Source organism: Anomaloglossus baeobatrachus, chromosome 6 (genome assembly GCF_048569485.1).
Source record: "Anomaloglossus baeobatrachus isolate aAnoBae1 chromosome 6, aAnoBae1.hap1, whole genome shotgun sequence".
Taxonomy (NCBI): domain Eukaryota; kingdom Metazoa; phylum Chordata; class Amphibia; order Anura; family Aromobatidae; genus Anomaloglossus; species Anomaloglossus baeobatrachus.
Genome location: NC_134358.1, coordinates 476,114,312 through 476,132,021, shown reverse-complemented (window position 1 = coordinate 476,132,021; position 17,710 = coordinate 476,114,312). Strand labels below are relative to the sequence as shown.

Here is a 17,710-nt window from a genome sequence, read left to right as displayed (position 1 = left end):
TTCACCAAAGCAGGTGAAATTGATTTCCAATTGCTTATGCTTACTGATAGTAGGAAATGACTGTACTGAGTCTTTCAACTTTTGATTTAAACAGCATGTAGATTTCGAAGGACTCCACTAGAGGGCAGCATAAGGCAGTAATATGGAAATCACTGTGCGAGTTGGCTGACTAATTCCTTGCTTTTTATTGAACGATGTAGGGAAAAATGGGAAGATGCTTTATTAACCATATTAATATAAGGTTAGGCTGGTCACAGCTGTTATTAAAAAAAAAAAAGGAACAAAAACGTCTGTGAAATTGTTTTATTTACATCATCATCATACAGAATAGTCATGCCGTACTCACAAATAATTTTCTAGTTAAAATTTGTCATAGCAGCTTATCTGATTAAATATTAGGTATATACATACTATATGTGTTTTTTTATTTTTTTTTTTTTTTACAATGAACTAAGGCTATTTTTTTCTTATTTTTGGAAGACATATTAATAGTTTTTGTTGTCACAGTTATTAAAAATATATCATTTGATACATTCATTTTGGGATAAGAAACACCCATAGGAGTCAACTAATAAAAACATGGCAAAAAAAAAAAAAGAAGGACTGTGACAATTTAGACCGAGGAATGTAAAACTGCAATGGACAAACTACATAGATAAAGCAGCAGTAATGTTACATTATTTACATCATTGAAGGCAAAAGTGGAGATTGGTTTAATAAGGAACAGTGTTAAAGCTTGACAGAAACATACATATAAAACATAAGTGACTAATAATATATTCAGGCCCCAAAAAAAAGGGTGAAAGCAAACTAGTCGTTTTTTAGCAACCATACCATAATGTTCCTGAAGGTTCACTCACACTGACGTATAAAAAAAACCTCCAAACAAATATGGTCCCATCCTCACCCTGAAAAGTAGGATGAGTGAAATCCGTTTAGTATTCCATATTTCATGTTGACTAGGACGAGTCTCGCGCGATTTACGCGCCCTCTCGCAGCAGTTGTGTTTTCGTCCTCCAGCCAAATACAGCTAGGAAAAAAAAAATTGCGGATCGGCGCTGACTCCTAGAATAACGTTAGTCTGAGTGCAATCCCTTAATTTCTCGTATTGCACTCGTCGGAGTTATACGCCAGTGTGAACGAACCCTTAAACAGATGCAACGTCCAAACACACAGGAGGCAGACAACATTTCGAAGGGTGTAGTCAGGTAATGTGAAAGTACAGAGATAAGGGCATATTCATGACTAGATGCATGCACAATATTCTGAAAATGGCACGGGGCACAAATAAAATATTTATATTTATTGTAAGTCAGTTGTCACTTTGTAATCTTGTTGTATACTTAGACACAGTGTCGGCTCTGAAGACACAAACTGCTCCATTGTCCCTACAGAGCGAAGGGTCAATAGAAGAATTCACTGCTTCCTGAAAATCATACATTTTCATCTTTGGGCAACAATGTCCCTAAAGGGGATGTCCACTGCATTTTCTTATAGTTAAATGGTACCACAGGAGAATTTAAAAGTTGAAAACAAAAGAATAAACTATTTCCTGCCCTCGTCCTGTGCCCCTTTTCCAGCTGATGTCCTCGCTAGAAGGGGGACATGATATGACCATTGCACATGATCAGCGGCTACTGCTCAGTTGCAACATTCACATTCTGTGTGAGCTGGAAGAGATGCTTTCTACTTGCTTGGACGAAATGTAAAAACTTCAGCCGATCAGTGGTCACTGATCGTTAACAGCAGTTATGTGATGTCCTTCACTGGAAAAGGACACAAGAATGGAGGAAATCAAAGGCAGGGAGATACCCCATCTTTAATTTTAAAAATATAGTGGACAACCTCTTAAGAGAACGTCACAACGTCTACAGTGTGCATCCATCACGAGCATACTGCTTTTTTGTTATTGAATTCAAATGTGGCTGTATGCAGTAAGCTCCCTCTAGCGGTGGCTGTATGCAGTAAGCTCCCTCTAGCGGTGGCTGTATGCACTTAGCTCCCTCCAGTGGTGGCTGTATGCAGTAAGCTCCCTCTAGCGGTGGCTGTATGCACTTGGCTCCCTCCAGTGGTGGCTGTATGCACTTAGCTCCCTCCAGTGGTGGCTGTATGCACTTAGCTCCCTCCAGTGGTGGCTGTATGCACTTAGCTCCCTCTAGTGGTGGCTGTATGCACTTAGCTCCCTCTAGCGGTGGCTGTATGCACTTAGCTCCCTCTAGCGGTGGCTGTATGCACTTAGCTCCCTCTAGTGGAGGCTGTATGCACTTAGCTCCCTCTAGTGGTGGCTGTATGCACTTAGCTCCCTCTAGTGGAGGCTGTATGCACTTAGCTCCCTCTAGTGGAGGCTGTATGCACTTAGCTCCCTCTAGTGGAGGCTGTAAGCACTTAGCTCCCTCTAGTGGTGGCTGTATGCACTTAGCTCCCTCTAGTGGTGGCTGTATGCACTTAGCTCCCTCTAGTGGTGAGCAAAATCTGTTTATTTTCACATTTATGCAATAAATATGAAAATTAAACTAAAATAAAACTCAATATTAACATATTAACTTTAGAAGAAGGTGTGAAACTAGGAATAGCTAACCAACATTAGTGCAGAAATATTTTCTTTCCCATTTTGTAATAGCTCACAATCCCAACCCTGATAAATGTTCAATGATAAAGTCAGTTATACATTTTAATTCATGTTCCGAAAATACAGGGCAAAAATATAAACCTTGTATTAACTGCTTATATTTTATACACTATACATTCAAGTACATCTCTGACCCTCTGGTATTATCGTAAAGAGCCGCAAACATTACATCTTCTTTCTTCAGCCCCACATACAAAAACCATGATTATTCATTAGGAATAAATGAAGACAGATGCATGACAAAATTAATCAGTGACTGCGAGTAGTGACAAGCATACGGTAACATACACCGGATGTATAGAGATGCCGCTTACTACATTTCCTTTACCAATTATCTAATGTGCCGTTTTTATAAATATCATGCTAATGTGTCTCAAGAGGTTCAGATTAGATTAAATAGATAAATGCACGTTTCTCTCTTCCAAAATGTTGTAACCTTGGTCATAATTTTCTGAGTAGTCGGAGCTTATGTAATGACCCCATACACATTACATGGCTGTCAGCTGATAATGGTCTGGCCGACACCTACATCTCCCGAGTCCTCATATAGAGGAATGCTCGGCTCAGAGCACTGCTCCTCTATTCTCTACATGACATGATATAGGGAGAACCAACAGACTCCCGTACACATTACCCGCCGATCCCACCGATATCAAAAGGTTCGGCCGACTTTAGTTTAAATGTAGGGTGTTATTTCATTATATCATAAAGCTGCTACGGTTGGGAGATTGTGTTGTTATAGAGGCTCTCCTTGAAACTCACAGAAACACAAATTCTGTAAAAGTTGCATTCTAGTATAGCATGACTCTGCCTCCTTTGTCTACCGTATCAGACAGGCAGTAGAACCACAGACCCCCAGACACAGAGACCATCCACTATAATTACTAACTTTTCATATGTTAGATTTGTGGGGATATAAGCGGTTGTTGCGCACAGCGTTTGTGGCATTTATCTCATGGTAATATAAATGATATATGGCACTTCAACCCCTTTTAAAGGATACACTGGTAGGATCTAAAACCGTAGCAATAGTCTATATAACCAGACACTCCAAAATGTTGGTCAAGAAATTTTTAATTTTTAATTGCAAGCAGCAGTGAAATCCAGTTAGTGAAGATGTTTCGGTCAAGTAGACCCTTCCTCAGTTCATGTGCTGGAGAAGAGAGACTGCCTGGGGTGAAGGCGATTGTGAATAGAGCGATGTCCATCAATATAAGAAGGTGCAACCTCCCAATAGTGGTGGATACCACTCTATTCACAATAGTCTTCACCCCAGGCAGTTCGTGAACTGAGGAAGGTCTACTTGACACAAATGTCTTCACTAACTGGATTTCACTGAGGTTTGCCAATGAAAAATTCTTGAACAAAATTTTGGATTGCCTGGTTATATAGACTATTACTACTTATCTCATGGTAACCGCTCTTATTTTATGCAGGAATTTGATGTGCCTATTCTAATCAATACACCGTAACAGGCGCCAATCGACCATATAACAAGTAGTTTAGCGCTCTTTTACCTAATGGAGATAGAATGATGGCTCATAAAATCATACTGCCCCCATACTGTATCATGTTATCGGCATTACATCCCTTATCTACCAGGGGTGATGCGCTGCCGATATAGATTTTTTTTTTTGCTGGCATAAATGATCAGAGCATCTGATGACCAAACGCCTCGTTGGCAAGTTTACACGGGCAGATCATTTGAAACGAGTTTTTGATTATTATCCACTTGTCAAAAAGCCCCATTTCTGACCCCTTAGATGGAAGATCATTGGTTAATCCTGTGCCAAGATGGCCTATGTCTAGGACATGATTTAGATATTAAGTAATGACAGAATAAACCATCTTCTGCCATGTCGATGTTTTTGTTTTTTTTTTAAACATTCATACCCATCAACCAATTGACATATTGACTTTCTGGACGGTGAAAAGACGGTTGACATTTTGATGTTTCTGCTCTGACAAAATGATATCGATTGATTTCACCAGGGGGAGGTGTAGATTATTTCTGTAAAGGCAGAACTTTGTATTAAAGTGATCGGCCCTGAGCTCTGAAATCTCCGGTGACCTTTTCTAGGACGATCTGTTTTGGCTCTATCTAATTGCACTGTATCGCCTTGCCTGCATTCTTGCTTCTGTTCACTTTGGATTCATTAAAGTGCATAAAAGTCAACGGAATTAAATGTTCATGGATTTCTTGATAAACACATCATTTTGGAGCTCATCATTTCCTGCGGCCGTGTGAGCTAATGGCTCGAAGTGCCAAGGAAGCTGTTAGCTCCTCTACTGAGACGCAGATTTAACCTCCTTTATATTATTATAGACAGATACATCACATTTGCTGTAACGAAACACAGATGTTACATGCTGAAAAAGTAACCACCATGTCTTTTAATGGTCTGTGAAACAGTGGCTTTACAAAATCGAGACTAAAATAAGCTATTTGGTTGGACATTAAAGGGATCTGCCAAGACTTTTAAAATGATGACTTATCATTAGGACATATAACAGATCTGTTGAGAACAGACCCGGCACCACCACTGATTGCCAGGGGCTGACCCGCCACCACCACTGATCGGCAGGAGCTGACCCGGCACTACCAATGATCGGCAGGAGCTGACCAGGCACCACCACTGATCGGCAGGGGCTGATCCGGCACCACCACTGATCGGCAGGGGCTGGCCCGGCACTACCAATGATCGGCAGGAGCTGACCAGGCACCACCACTGATCGGCAGGGGCTGTGGCACACTGCAAGGGGTACAGCTCCGTTGTTAATGGTATTACAAGTGCTTTCCCATTTACTTATATGGGACAAAACTGCAGTAACAATAAGTCACTACACAACATATAAAGCTGCGGCGCTTTCGATCATTGGATTGTTGTGGACACCCCCCATCATACTAATATTTATTACTTGAAGCAATACAGAAAAATTTTCTTTATTGAATATAACAAGTTGTTTTCCATCAATATAAAACGACATACAGAGGCATAGGGGACAGAGGAGCTTTTTCTGTTCCCTATGCCTCTGTATGTCGTTTTATATTGATGGAAAGCAACTTTTAATATTCAATAAAGAAATTGTTTTCACCTTCAACTCTCCTGGAGACGCTGGAAAAATTTTTCTGCATTGTTTGTTTTGATTTCCCACCCGGGTCAGGGTGTTTCCGTGCGCCGGAGGTGAGATCAGGAGTGAAGAGGGGTGAGCTGAATTTCTCCATTTACCCAATATTTATTACTTATCCTAAATCTAAGGGGTACTTCACACACTACGATATCGCAGGTGCGATGTTGGTGGGGTCAAATTGAAAGTGACGCACATCCGGCGTTGCAGGCGATATTGTAGTGTGTAAAGCCTTTTTGATACGATTAACGAGCGCAAAATCGTTGTAATCGTATCATCGGTGTAGCGTCGGTTATTTCCATAATTTGGAAATGACCGATGTTACGATGTTGTTCCTCGCTCCTGCGGCAGCACACATCGCTGTGTGTGAAGCCGCAGGAGCGAGGAACATCTCCTACCTGCGTCCTGCGGCTCACGCCAGCTATGCGGAAGGAAGGAGGTGGGCGGGATTTTTACGTCCCGCTCATCTCCGCCCCTCCGCTTCTATTAGCCGCCTGCCGTGTGACGTCGCTATGATGCCGCACGACCCGCCCCCGTAATAAGGAGGCGGGTCGCCGGCCAGAGCAACGTCGCAGGGGGCGGGGACTATCGCGCTCGGCATCGCAGCATCGGCTTGCGATGTCGTAGTGTGCAAAGTGCCCCTAAGTCTCAGAAAACCCTTTTTAAACCCAACATAATCCACTGTATTGATTTTCATTGTTTTAATTTTGGAAACAAAAGTGTTGTATATGTGATGCTTGAGCAGCCATAGGTGGGTAGCAGTGCTGCATATTGTAGCATCACACAGATGGTACCTGAAGAATAAAATCATGATTTCAATGTCTAGATGTTGTGTGTTCAGGAAGCAGACAGAACAGAATGGAGCAATCATTTTGCAGAGAAGGTCAATTTTAGATCACAAACAAGTGAAGATCTTGATTTGCAGCAGTTCACCCTTTGAGGCCTGAGGACAGACATTTGATGAAAGATCGGCTACAAGTGGGATTTCCAGCATCTTCCTTTAATAATAGTACTGCATTGTGCAAGAGTCTAGGTAGCAGGAGCAGCACAATCACCACATTATGGGGCAGTCTAGTTTAGCAAACCCGGGTTCTTTCCGCAGTTGCCAGTACATGCCGTTCGTCATCCAAGTGTCATCAGTGCATTTCCTGTGGATAGAGACACACTTGTCAGGTAAATTGTACAATAAGAAATCATTCCTATTCTTTACAAAAAAAATAGGTGACAGAAAGAGTCTTAGAATATGCCACACACAATACAATGTCCCAATCACCAGGACTTTAGAATAAATCATCAAACTGCCGCGGTTGCCAGCAGCACATTTGTGAGTCTTTCAGATAGGGATATCCAAGAAAAGGAAAATAACCAGAACTTGGTGCTCTAAAATCTCCAATATACTGTATATATTGTTATAATTGAGTCTGAATGCCGGCAGTTATTTCAGAGGATGAGATCACGGATAAGTATAAGGCAACGTGTTTCTGACCTCCACAGTTCTTAGTCAAAGCCTGTGTAATAACACAAGGGTCAGAGATATAATCCCATTGATAGAGCACATTTCCATTCAGGGTGCATGTTAATTAAATAAAAAGGTCTTACATTGACACAGCTGATTGGCTCCCATGAAATGGCCAATTTGTTCAAAAAGTACCTTAATCTTAAACCTATTTTCTATAGCCATAGTGCAGCTCCGAATTCATATAGTCAATGTTTGTATATTACAGAGGGTAGCTGTATTTTGTTGTATACATATGGAATAGTTGTGACGGCTTGCACCTGTTCACACTTGTTTATACTCCTTGGAGGTGGTGGTCACTTTTTGATTCTGTGCATTGTGAGCGGTGGCTGTAGCCGAGCCTTTACAACTGGCTCACTATTGCATCAGTACACAGCCAGATGTCAGTAAGTGACAGGGTGCGGCACTGCCTCCACTCACTATGCACAGAGTGTTGAGAGAAACCGTACCGGCTGCACCCCTATAACTGAAAGCCCGAGGCGGCTGGGAAGTATAAAGTTAATTTCCTCCCGGCAGAGGGGCTCTCAGTGCAGAGGCCGCAGCGCATCAGAACGCTATTAATCTGCAGATTAACATTGTTTTTTTACATGACAGATTCCCTTTAATACATTGATTGAAGACCGTATCACTAATGCGTTTTATTCTTACTGCATACTTTTAGCCCACACATTTTTGGATGCCTCACTTGTAAAAGACTAAGCATTTTAACCACTGTAGACTTGTTTCTAGTATACAGAAAGGCACAATTCAATGCCAGTGTATCAGGTTATGCTATGTGATATATAGATCACTTGGAGGAAAAGCATTGCAGGCAAAAAAAAAACAAAAAACAAAAAAAAAAAAAACAAGTTGTTGCGAGAGGATACAGGTTTAGTTTTCGAAATGGCAAGAAAAAAAAAAACAAAAAACAGCCAGAATATGACGGATTGCTACTTTTACTTTGCACTAGGGTTTAATAAATCTCTATATTGATTTATTTTACCTTCCAAGGAGGGCAGACGGCATCAGTATTCCCCAAATTATACCTCAGGCAGAGGTTTGCTTTGTATTCCTAAATCTAGGCATACAATAGAATCGATTGCTCATGGTCTGCCATTGTACAGAAGTAAAGCATTTAAAGGGGATCTTTTTTCATTCATTTGTGCAGGAGAGCGCAGCAGATTATGCTTTGTTATACAGTAAGAAAAGTATGTTGATGCATAATGGTCGAGACAGCCATGGGGGTCCTAGTATATATTCAATATTCTGCATTTACACCTTCCCGTCCAGGTGATTTTCCATTTTTTTGCTTTTGTTTTTTCCTCTTATTCCAAGAGCTATACATTTTTTTTATTTTTCAGTCAATATAGCCATGTGACGTCTTGTTTTTTGCAGGAAGAGTTGTACTTTTGAATGGCACCATTGATTTCATCATGTAGTGTACTTAAAAGCAGGAAAAAAATTACAATTGTGTCGAAACAGCAACAAAAAAAAAAAAAAAAAAAAGAAGTGAAATTCCACAATTGTTTTTTGGGTTTTTCATTTAAAGCATTCATTTTTTGGTAAAAATGACTTTGAAATAATATTCTCTAGGTCAGTACGATTAAGTAGATACCAAAAATGCAGTGTTTGTTTTATTTAGGTGGTGAAGAAAAAACTTGGAAATTTGTAAAAGACAAAAATGTTCGCTTGTTTTGCCAATTTCCGAATGCCTTAACAGTTTAAATTTTCGGGATATTTTGCTGAGTGAGGGTTTGATTTTGCGCCCTAAGACGATGTTTTTATTTATTTCATTTGGGGGCATATATAAAATATTTTTATTGACTGTCATTGAACCTTTTTTTGTTCATGTGGATGGCAAAACCCCCCCGCAATTTTGGAGTTTTCATTCTCTTCATTACACTGTTTACCGATCAGATTCATTTATTTTATATTTTAATATAACGGACTTTTACAAACGGAGCAATATTTATTAACTTGTAATGGAGAGAACGGTGGTGATTTGAACGTTTAATTTTTTTTTTTATTTTGTTAATATTTTTAAAAACATTTATTTTACTCATCACTAGATGTAGTAGTCCACTTAAGGTACCCCGACTGTTCATGGCAACCCATTGACACCCTGCGATCATGTCATGAGCGTGCCGATGGGCGCACAGAATTACGCGCCCCCCTGGCGCACTGTAAGTGACACTGTTAGGGATTGACCAAGATGTTTAAATGGTTAAAAGCTGTGGGCCGAGCTCCGATTCACCTGTGGCTGTTAGAAGCAGATGATGGCTGATTATCACAGCCATCATCTACTGGCAAAGATGCGAGTTCAGCTTGCAAGCCTGCATCACAATCGGGGAGCTAGCATATGACGTACCAGTATGTTAAATGTAGGTAGGGTGTTAAATGTAATCTATCAGCAGGTTTTTTCTATGTGATTTGAGAGCTGCATGATGTAGGGGCAGAGAGGCTGATTCCAGTGATGTACTGGAATGTTTTAAAACAGGAAAAAACATGGATTCCAGAGATAGAGAACCATCCCACAATCGAAAAAATGGTATTGATAAAATTGCACATTTGTTTTATCGCTATAAAATAACATGTTAAGCAATCAGACAAGAGTAGAAAATGACACCTTGGTGAAAAAACATGACACCAACGCGTTTCAGCTACGCCTTTCATCATGGTTCCAGGTCAATACATTGTGTGCAAGGGATCACGAAATCTAAAGATTACCAAAGTATTTTGGGTAGCAATGCAATGCTCAGTGTTAGAAAGTGGGTTTGCATCCTAAAGGCAGCTTTACACGCTACAATATCGTGACCGATATCGCTAGCGTGCGTACCCGCCCCCATCGGTTGTGCGACACCGCAAATCACTGCCCGTGGCACACAACATCGCGTGGACCCGTCACACTACTTACCTGCCTCAGTGACGGTTCACAGCAGCGCCACTGAACCGCCGCCCAATAGAAGCGGAGGGGCGGAGATGAGCGGCCAGAACATGTCGACCACCTACTTCCTTCCTCATTGCGGGCGGCCGCAGGCAAGGTGAGGTTCCTTGTTCCTGTGGTGTCACACAGAGCGATGTGTGCTGCCGCAGCAACGAGGAACCACATCGCTAGCTGCAGCGATAATCGAGATTAGGGGGGCATGTCACCGATGAGCGATTTTGAACGTTTTTTGAGACGATTCAAAATCGCTCATAGGTGTCACACGCAACGACATCGCTAAAGCGGCCGGATGTGCATCACAAATTCCGTGACCCCAACGAGATCGCTTTAGCGATGTCGCAGCGAGTAAAGCGGCCTTTAGTCATGGGTCTTCCAGCGGGATAATGACCCCAAACATACTTTAAGAAGCACACAGAAATGGATGAAACAAAGCGCTGGAGAGTTCTGTAGTGGCAGCAATGAGTCCGGATCTAAATCCCATTGAACATCTGTGGAGAGATCTTAAAATTGCTGTTGATAGAAGGCGCCTTCAAATATGAGAGACCTGGAGACGTTTGCAAAAGAACAATGACCCAAAATTCCATGTGAGAGGTGAAAGAACCTTGCTGATGGTTATAGAAAAATAATGATTGCAGGTATTTATTCCAAGGGGTGTGCAAACCAAATAGTTAGCTGAGGATGCCAACAATTTGGTCATTCCCATTTTTTTTCCTCCATTTTTTTTTTGTGTCGTTCCGATACACACAAAGGAAATAAATAGGTGTATAAAAAATATATCAGGTGTTTCTGGGAGAAATACTTCGTTTTCTGGATGAATTTCAAGGGTGCCAACACTATTGGCCATGTCTGAATGTCCTCCGCTAGGGTTCAATTGGATTATTAGGAGGTATCGTAGAAGATTTCTTCATTCAGAGCAGCCATGCTGAAGGTCAAGAGACCACCACTAAATGCTTCACATGAAAGTTTGCAAAATTAAAAAGTATGCCAAATTGCCCAGGACCAGCCTAAAACTTTTCCCCAAGGTCCAATGGTTACCCACTGTGCGACACTATTGTGATAGACCGTGGATGGCTCTAGATTGCATCGATCCAACATATACTTTGTAAAACTAGCTCCTCAAGACTACGTGGTCAGGAAAAAACCTTGAAATTCCTTTGAACCACTTTTAGTAGTTACTAACTACTGTATATAATCCCACGGTCCTGCTATTATGAAGATGCTTTAATACCCACATCTAGACGTAATTTGGCCAATGTTGTTCACTTCACTTGTTGGTGGTCTTACTATTACGGCTGATCCTGAATATAAAAAGTTAAAACTATATAGGTCTGAGCATTCTAAAGCAGAAAAGTGGTTAAAAAAGGCATCCCGACATGGTAGACTATTAATGTGGCTTTACGTTGACAAAAAAAATGAGCAATAAACAGATCTACACCTGAAGAACCGAGGCTGGTGCTCCAGATTGTTCTCTTCCAAAACTCTTCTCCTCTCCCTCTGTAGCTGCTCTATCCTCTGTTTTTGTGCTTCTGCTCCCTCCACGTTCCCTTCTTCAAGCAATCTGTCAGAAAAGAACCACACATACATTAGCAATGGACATGAACGTACCCTTGAGATTGCCACTTCTTTGTGCCCATTACAAGGCGTAACTCTATTTAAAATTCTTTTTAGCATAAAATCATAATTTTTCAGATGAAGTCCAGTTGAGGTCAGACAGCAATAAATGCAGAATATTTATGGAGAGCTTAGCAGCCTGCTAATAATTCCTTAAACAGCACAAAACGTCTCCCTAGACTATCCGTGCCTGATGACACTTATTGGGCATCAACCTCGCATTACTGTAATAGTCAAAACCCTACATGCGAGGTATCCAGTAAAAAACATTTGTGATGCAGCTTGAGGTGTCAAAACTGCAAAAAAGAAGTACATGTGAGGCACCAGGCTTTGAATAGAAGATAATAACTAGGGAGGACCTTGAACAGTGCAAAAAAAGAGAATTTTGTTTACTTACCGTACATTCTTTTTCTTATAGTTCCGTAATGGGAGACCCAGACCATGGGTGTATAGCTTCTGCCTCCGGAGGACACACAAAGTACTACACTAAAAAGTGTAGCCCCTCCCTCCGAGCATATACACCCCCTGGAGAACGAGATCTAGCCAGTTTAGTGCAAAAGCTGAAGGAGAGTAGCCACCCAGAAGTAGAGATAGAGCAAGAACCGGAACAACCGGAGCCTCTGTCTACAACAACAGCCGGTGATAACACGCGGAACAAGAAACTGCCAACAGGCAACAGGGAGGGTGCTGGGTCTCCCATTAAGGAACTATAAGAAAAAGAATTTACAGTAAGTAAACAAAATTCTCTTTTTCTTCATCGTTCCTATGGGAGACCCAGACCATGGGACGTCTCAAAGCAGTCCATGGGTGGGAGGAAACAGAAAACTGAGAAGTAGGCGAAACCTAACTTCACAAATGGGCGACAGCCGCCTGAAGGATGCGTCTGCCCAAGCTCGCATCTGCCGAAGCATGAGCATGCACTTGGTAGTGCTTCGAAAAGGTATGCAGACTAGTCCAAGTGGCAGCCTGACAGACCTGCTGAGCCGTAGCCTGGTGCCTGAAAGCCCAAGAGGCACAGACAGCTCTGGTCGAGTGTGCCTTTATCTCCGGCGGGGGAGGCACTTGAGTACACTGGTAGGCATCGGAAATGGCCGACCTAATCCAACGAGCTAGGGTCGGCTTAGAAGCCGAGAGGCCCTTACGCCGACCTGTGGTCAGCACAAAAAGAGAGGTGCACCGCCTAAGAGCAGCGGTGCGAGACACATAGATCCGGAGCGCCCGCACCAGATCCAGAGTATGCAACGCTTTTTCAAAGCGATGAACAGGAGCCGGACAAAAGGAAGGCAGGGAAATATCCTGGTTAAGGTGGAAAGGAGATACCACCTTAGGAAGAAAGTCCGGAGTCGGACGGAGAACCACCTTGTCTTGATGAAAAAACAAAAAAGGTGACTCCGAAGCGCAGCCAAATCAGAGACTCTCCTGAGGGAAGTTATAGAAAGACCACTTTCTGTGAAAGACGAGACAAAGAAACCTCCCTAAGTGGCTCAAAAGGGGGTTTCTGCAAAGCCGAGAGGACCAGATTAAGGTCCCAGGGATCCAAAGGCCGCCGGTAAGGCGGAATGATGTGAGATGCGCCCTGCATGAAGGTGCGCACCTGAGCCAGCCGGGCGATACGCCGCTGGAACAACACTGACAGAGCCGAGACCTGTCCCTTGAGGGAATTGAGGAATAGTCCTAGCTGCAGACCGGACTGTAGAAAGGACAGGAGGGTCGGCAAGGAAAAAGGCCAAGGAGCATGGCCGGAAGAGCGACACCAGGACAGGAAAATTCTCCAGGTCCTGTGATATATTTTGGCCGAGGAAGACTTCCAAGCCCGAGTCATAGTGGAGATGACTTCAGGAGGGATACCAGAAGTCGTCAAGATCCAGGACTCAAGAGCCACGCCGTCAATCTGAGAGCCGCAGAATTCTGGCGGAAAAACGGACCTTGTGAGAGAAGGTCTGGACGGTCCGGGAGATGCCACGGCACCTCTACAGACAGATGGAGCAGGTCTGGGTACCAAGCTCGCCTGGGCCAGTCTGGAGCAATGAGGATGACCCGACGGCCCTCCATTCTGATCTTGCGCAGGACTCTGGGCAAGAGAGCTAGAGGGGGAAACACGTAAGACAGACGAAACTGGGACCAATCTTGAACCAGCGCGTCCGCTGCAAAGGCCTGAGGATCGTGGGAGCGAGCCACGTAAACCGGAACCTTGTTGTTGTGCCGGGATGCCATTAGATCCACTTCCGGAGTGCCCCACTTGCGGCAGATTGACCGAAACACTGCCGGATGCAGAGCCCACTCGCCGCTGTCCACGGTTTGACGGCTGAGATAATCTGCCTCCCAGTTTTCCACGCCTGGGATGTGGACTGCGGATATGGTGGACTTGGAGTCCTCCGTCCACTGAAGGATGCGTTGAACCTCCAACATTGCCAGGCGGCTGCGTGTCCCGCCCTGGTGATTGATGTAGGCAACCGCTGTCGCGTTGTCTGACTGGACTCAAATGTGCTTGCCCGCCAACAGGTGGTGAAAGGCTAAGAGAGCTAGAAGCACAGCTCTGATTTCCAGCACATTGATCGAGAGGGCTGATTCGGACTGAGTCCAAGTGCCCTGCGCTCTGTGGTGGAGATATACTGCTCTCCAGCCGGATAGACTGGCATCCGTGGTGAGGATCACCCAGGACGGGGCCAGGAAGGAGCGTCCCTGAGACCGAAAGAGGGGCCGAAGCCACCACTGAAGGGAGCCCCTGGTCTGTGGCGACAGAGCCACTAACCTGTGCAAGGAGGAAGTCCGCTTGTCCCAACAGCGGAGAATGTCCAGCTGCAGAGGACGCAGATGGAACTGGGCAAAGGGAACCGCTTCCATTGACGCCACCATCTGACCCAGCACCTGCATTAGGTGCCTGATGGAATGACGGCGGGGCCTCAGCAAAGAGCGCACCGCTAGATGGAGGGACTGCTGTTTGACTAAGGGCAGCTTCACAAGTGCCGGCAGAGTCTCGAATTGCATCCCTAGGTACGTGAGCTTCTGGGTCGGAGTCAGAGTGGACTTGGGCAGATTGACAAGCCACCCGAATTGGACTAGAGTGGAGAGAGTGAGCGAGACACTCCGCTGACAGTCTGCACTGGATGAAGCCTTGACTAGAAGGTCGTCCAGGTAAGGAATCACTGCCAACCCCTGGAGGTGCAGAACCGCAACCACTGCTGCCATGACCTTGGTGAATACTCGAGGGGCCGTGGCTAACCCGAAGGGGAGAGCCACGAATTGGAAATGTTCCTCTCCGATTGCAAAACGTAGCCAACGCTGGTGTGAAACTGCAATTGGCACATGCAGATAGGCATCTCTGATGTCGATGGATGCTAGGAAATCTCCTTGGGTCATTGAGGCAATGACTGATCGCAGAGACTCCATGCGAAAATGCCGCACCTGAACATGCTTGTTGAGAAGCTTGAGATCCAGGATGGTCCGGAAGGAACCGTCCTTTTTGGGGACTAGGAAGAGATTTGAGTAGAAACCTCTGAACCGTTCCCGGGCGGGAACCGGTACAATTACTCCGTTGGCCTGCAAGGATGCCACGGCCTGTGAGAAGGCGGCGGCCTTGGAGCAGGGGGGAGTTGACAGAAAAAATCTGTTTGGCGGGCTGGAAGAGAATTCTATCCTGTAGCCGTGGGAGATGATATCCCGCACCCACTGATCAGAGACGTGTTGAAACCACACGTCGCCAAAGTGGGAGAGCCTGCCACCGACCAAGGACGTTGCTGGCGCGGCCAGATAGTCAAGAGGAGGCTGCCTTAGTGGCAGCAGCTCCTGCGGTCTTCTGAGGACGCAGCTTCGTGCGCCAGTTGGGTTTTTGGTCCTTGGCTGAGTTAGTGGACGAGGCCGAGGGCTTAGAGGACGACCAGTTGGAGGAACGAAACCTCGACTGGTTCCTGCCCTGGACAGGTTTCCTGGTTTTAGTTTGTGGCAAGGAAGTACTCTTCCCGCCAGTAGCTTCCTTAATAATTTCATCCAGTTGTTCACCGAACAGCCTGGACCCAGCAAATGGGAGCCCAGCAAGGTACTTCTTTGAAGAAGCGTCTGCCTTCCACTGTCGAAGCCACAAGATCCTGCGGATAGCGAGGGAATTAGCCGAAGCCACCGCAGTGCGGTGAGAAGCCTCCAGCATGGCAGACATGGCATAGGATGAAAAAGCGGAAGCTTGGGAAGTTAAGGCAACCATTTCGGGCATAGAGTCCCTGGTGAGGGAATGCATCTCCTCTAGAGAAGCAGAGATGGCTTTGAGAGCCCACACTGCTGCAAAAGATGGGGAGAACGAGGCCCCTGCTGCCTCATACACAGATTTGGCCAGAAGGTCAACCTGGCGGTCAGTGGAATCCTTAAGTGAGGTGCCATCAGCCACTGATACAACTGTCCGGGCTGAAAGTCTAGACACCGGAGGGTCTACCTTTGGTGAATGAGCCCACTCCTTGACCACCTCTGGTGGAAAGGGAAAACGGTCATCAGAACCACGCTTTGGGAAGCGTTTGTCAGGACAGGCCCTAGGCTTGGTCACAGTGGCCTGAAAACTGGAGTGGTTAAAGAACACACTCCTTGTTCTCTTAGGCAAGGTAAACTGGTGCTTTTCTGCCAGAGAGGGTTGCTCCTCTGATACTGGCGGATTGAGGTCCAGTACAGAATTAATGGACGCAATCAAATCACTAACATCTGCGTCACCCACGGACAGATCAATGGGGCACATGGAGGTAGCGTCCGAGCCCCCAGTAAAGGCATCCTCCTCGTCCTGCGAGTCAGCTCGTGAATCAGAGCCGCGGGACGAGGAAGGAGAGGGGCCCCTGCGTCTCCTTTTAGGAGGACGGGGTCTGGGACCAGATGAAGGATCCTCTGAGAGCTCTGCTGAGCGAGCCGTAGCAGCAGAGGCGCCCTGAGAAGGGGGCTGATGCATGCTCAGCAGAGTCCGGGACAACTCTCCCATGGAGTCGGCAAAAGACTGGGAGATAGACTTAGAGAAAGATTCTACCCTGGCTTACCCGACCGTTTGTGTGCCCACCAGATCCCACAGCCCGGACCCCCAGAGAGATGCTGCAGCCAGCGCCGATCGCTGTGAGAATGCTGATAAAATGGCGCCGGAGCGAGGAGAGGGGGCGGGGCCTACTCTAAGAGCGGGATCCGGAGGGCCAAGGAGATATACAGGGGAGGGAATATTTCCTCAGAGAGGAGTGTCCCTCCCCTGTGCCGAACGGCCGCTGGGCGGAGCCGCACTGTCCCTCTGCATGATTGGCATGCAGGGGCAGTGAAAACGAAACTAGGCCTCAGGCGAAGCCGGGGCCTAAATTTAACGATGTGGCCGGCGCGCAGGCACCATCGGCGCGGTTCTCAGGTGAAAACCAGAGAACCGGCCGGAAATGTCAGAATAGATACACAGCACACTCTCCCCAACAATAAAGTACAAGGGACCCCCGATAATAACGTCTCAGATACTTAGCTTGTGAGACGCAGGGCCAGGTCCCTGAGGGATGAGTGCTCCGTCCGGCAGGATCCTGAAAGGGCTGCGGATGGAGACCAGTCTCCTGCAAGGCAGGGAGAACCGTGCTGGCTCCCACTTCAAGCCAGAGCCCGAGGGATGGTGAAGGAGTGCGGCATGTAAGGCTCCAGCCCTGAAATCAACCTTAACAACACCGCCGACACAGTGGGGTGAGAAGGGACATGCCGAGAGTCCAGACTTGGACCCGCTTTTCTTCAAACTCTTTCCAAAAATCAAAAATCAGATGAGAATGCATGTGTGGATGTGTGCCTCCAGAACACAAAGCAATGAACTGGCTATATTTGGTTATCCAGGGGGTGTATATGCTCGGAGGGAGGGGCTACACTTTTTAGTGTAGTACTTTGTGTGTCCTCCGGAGGCAGAAGCTATACACCCATGGTC

At 45.4% G+C, this 17,710-nt stretch overlaps 1 protein-coding gene across 4 annotated transcripts in view; it reads right to left on the bottom strand.

Moving 5' to 3' along the window:
• Window positions 1-5,986: 5,986 nt before the first annotated feature.
• The window catches only part of OSBPL3 (oxysterol binding protein like 3), a 297,701-nt gene continuing 285,977 nt past the window's right edge, over window positions 5,987-17,710 (bottom strand). For 3 of the 4 annotated variants that reach the window (XM_075315350.1, XM_075315352.1, XM_075315353.1), the window contains 2 exons: window positions 11,633-11,755; window positions 5,987-6,906 (listed from right to left, as the gene is read on the bottom strand). In XM_075315350.1, coding sequence (XP_075171465.1) covers window positions 6,810-6,906; window positions 11,633-11,755 — 220 coding nt within the window. In that variant the 3' untranslated portion in view covers window positions 5,987-6,809. The remainder of the gene's footprint in view (window positions 6,907-11,632; window positions 11,756-17,710) is intronic. The other variant, XR_012724374.1, reaches the window with a different exon arrangement.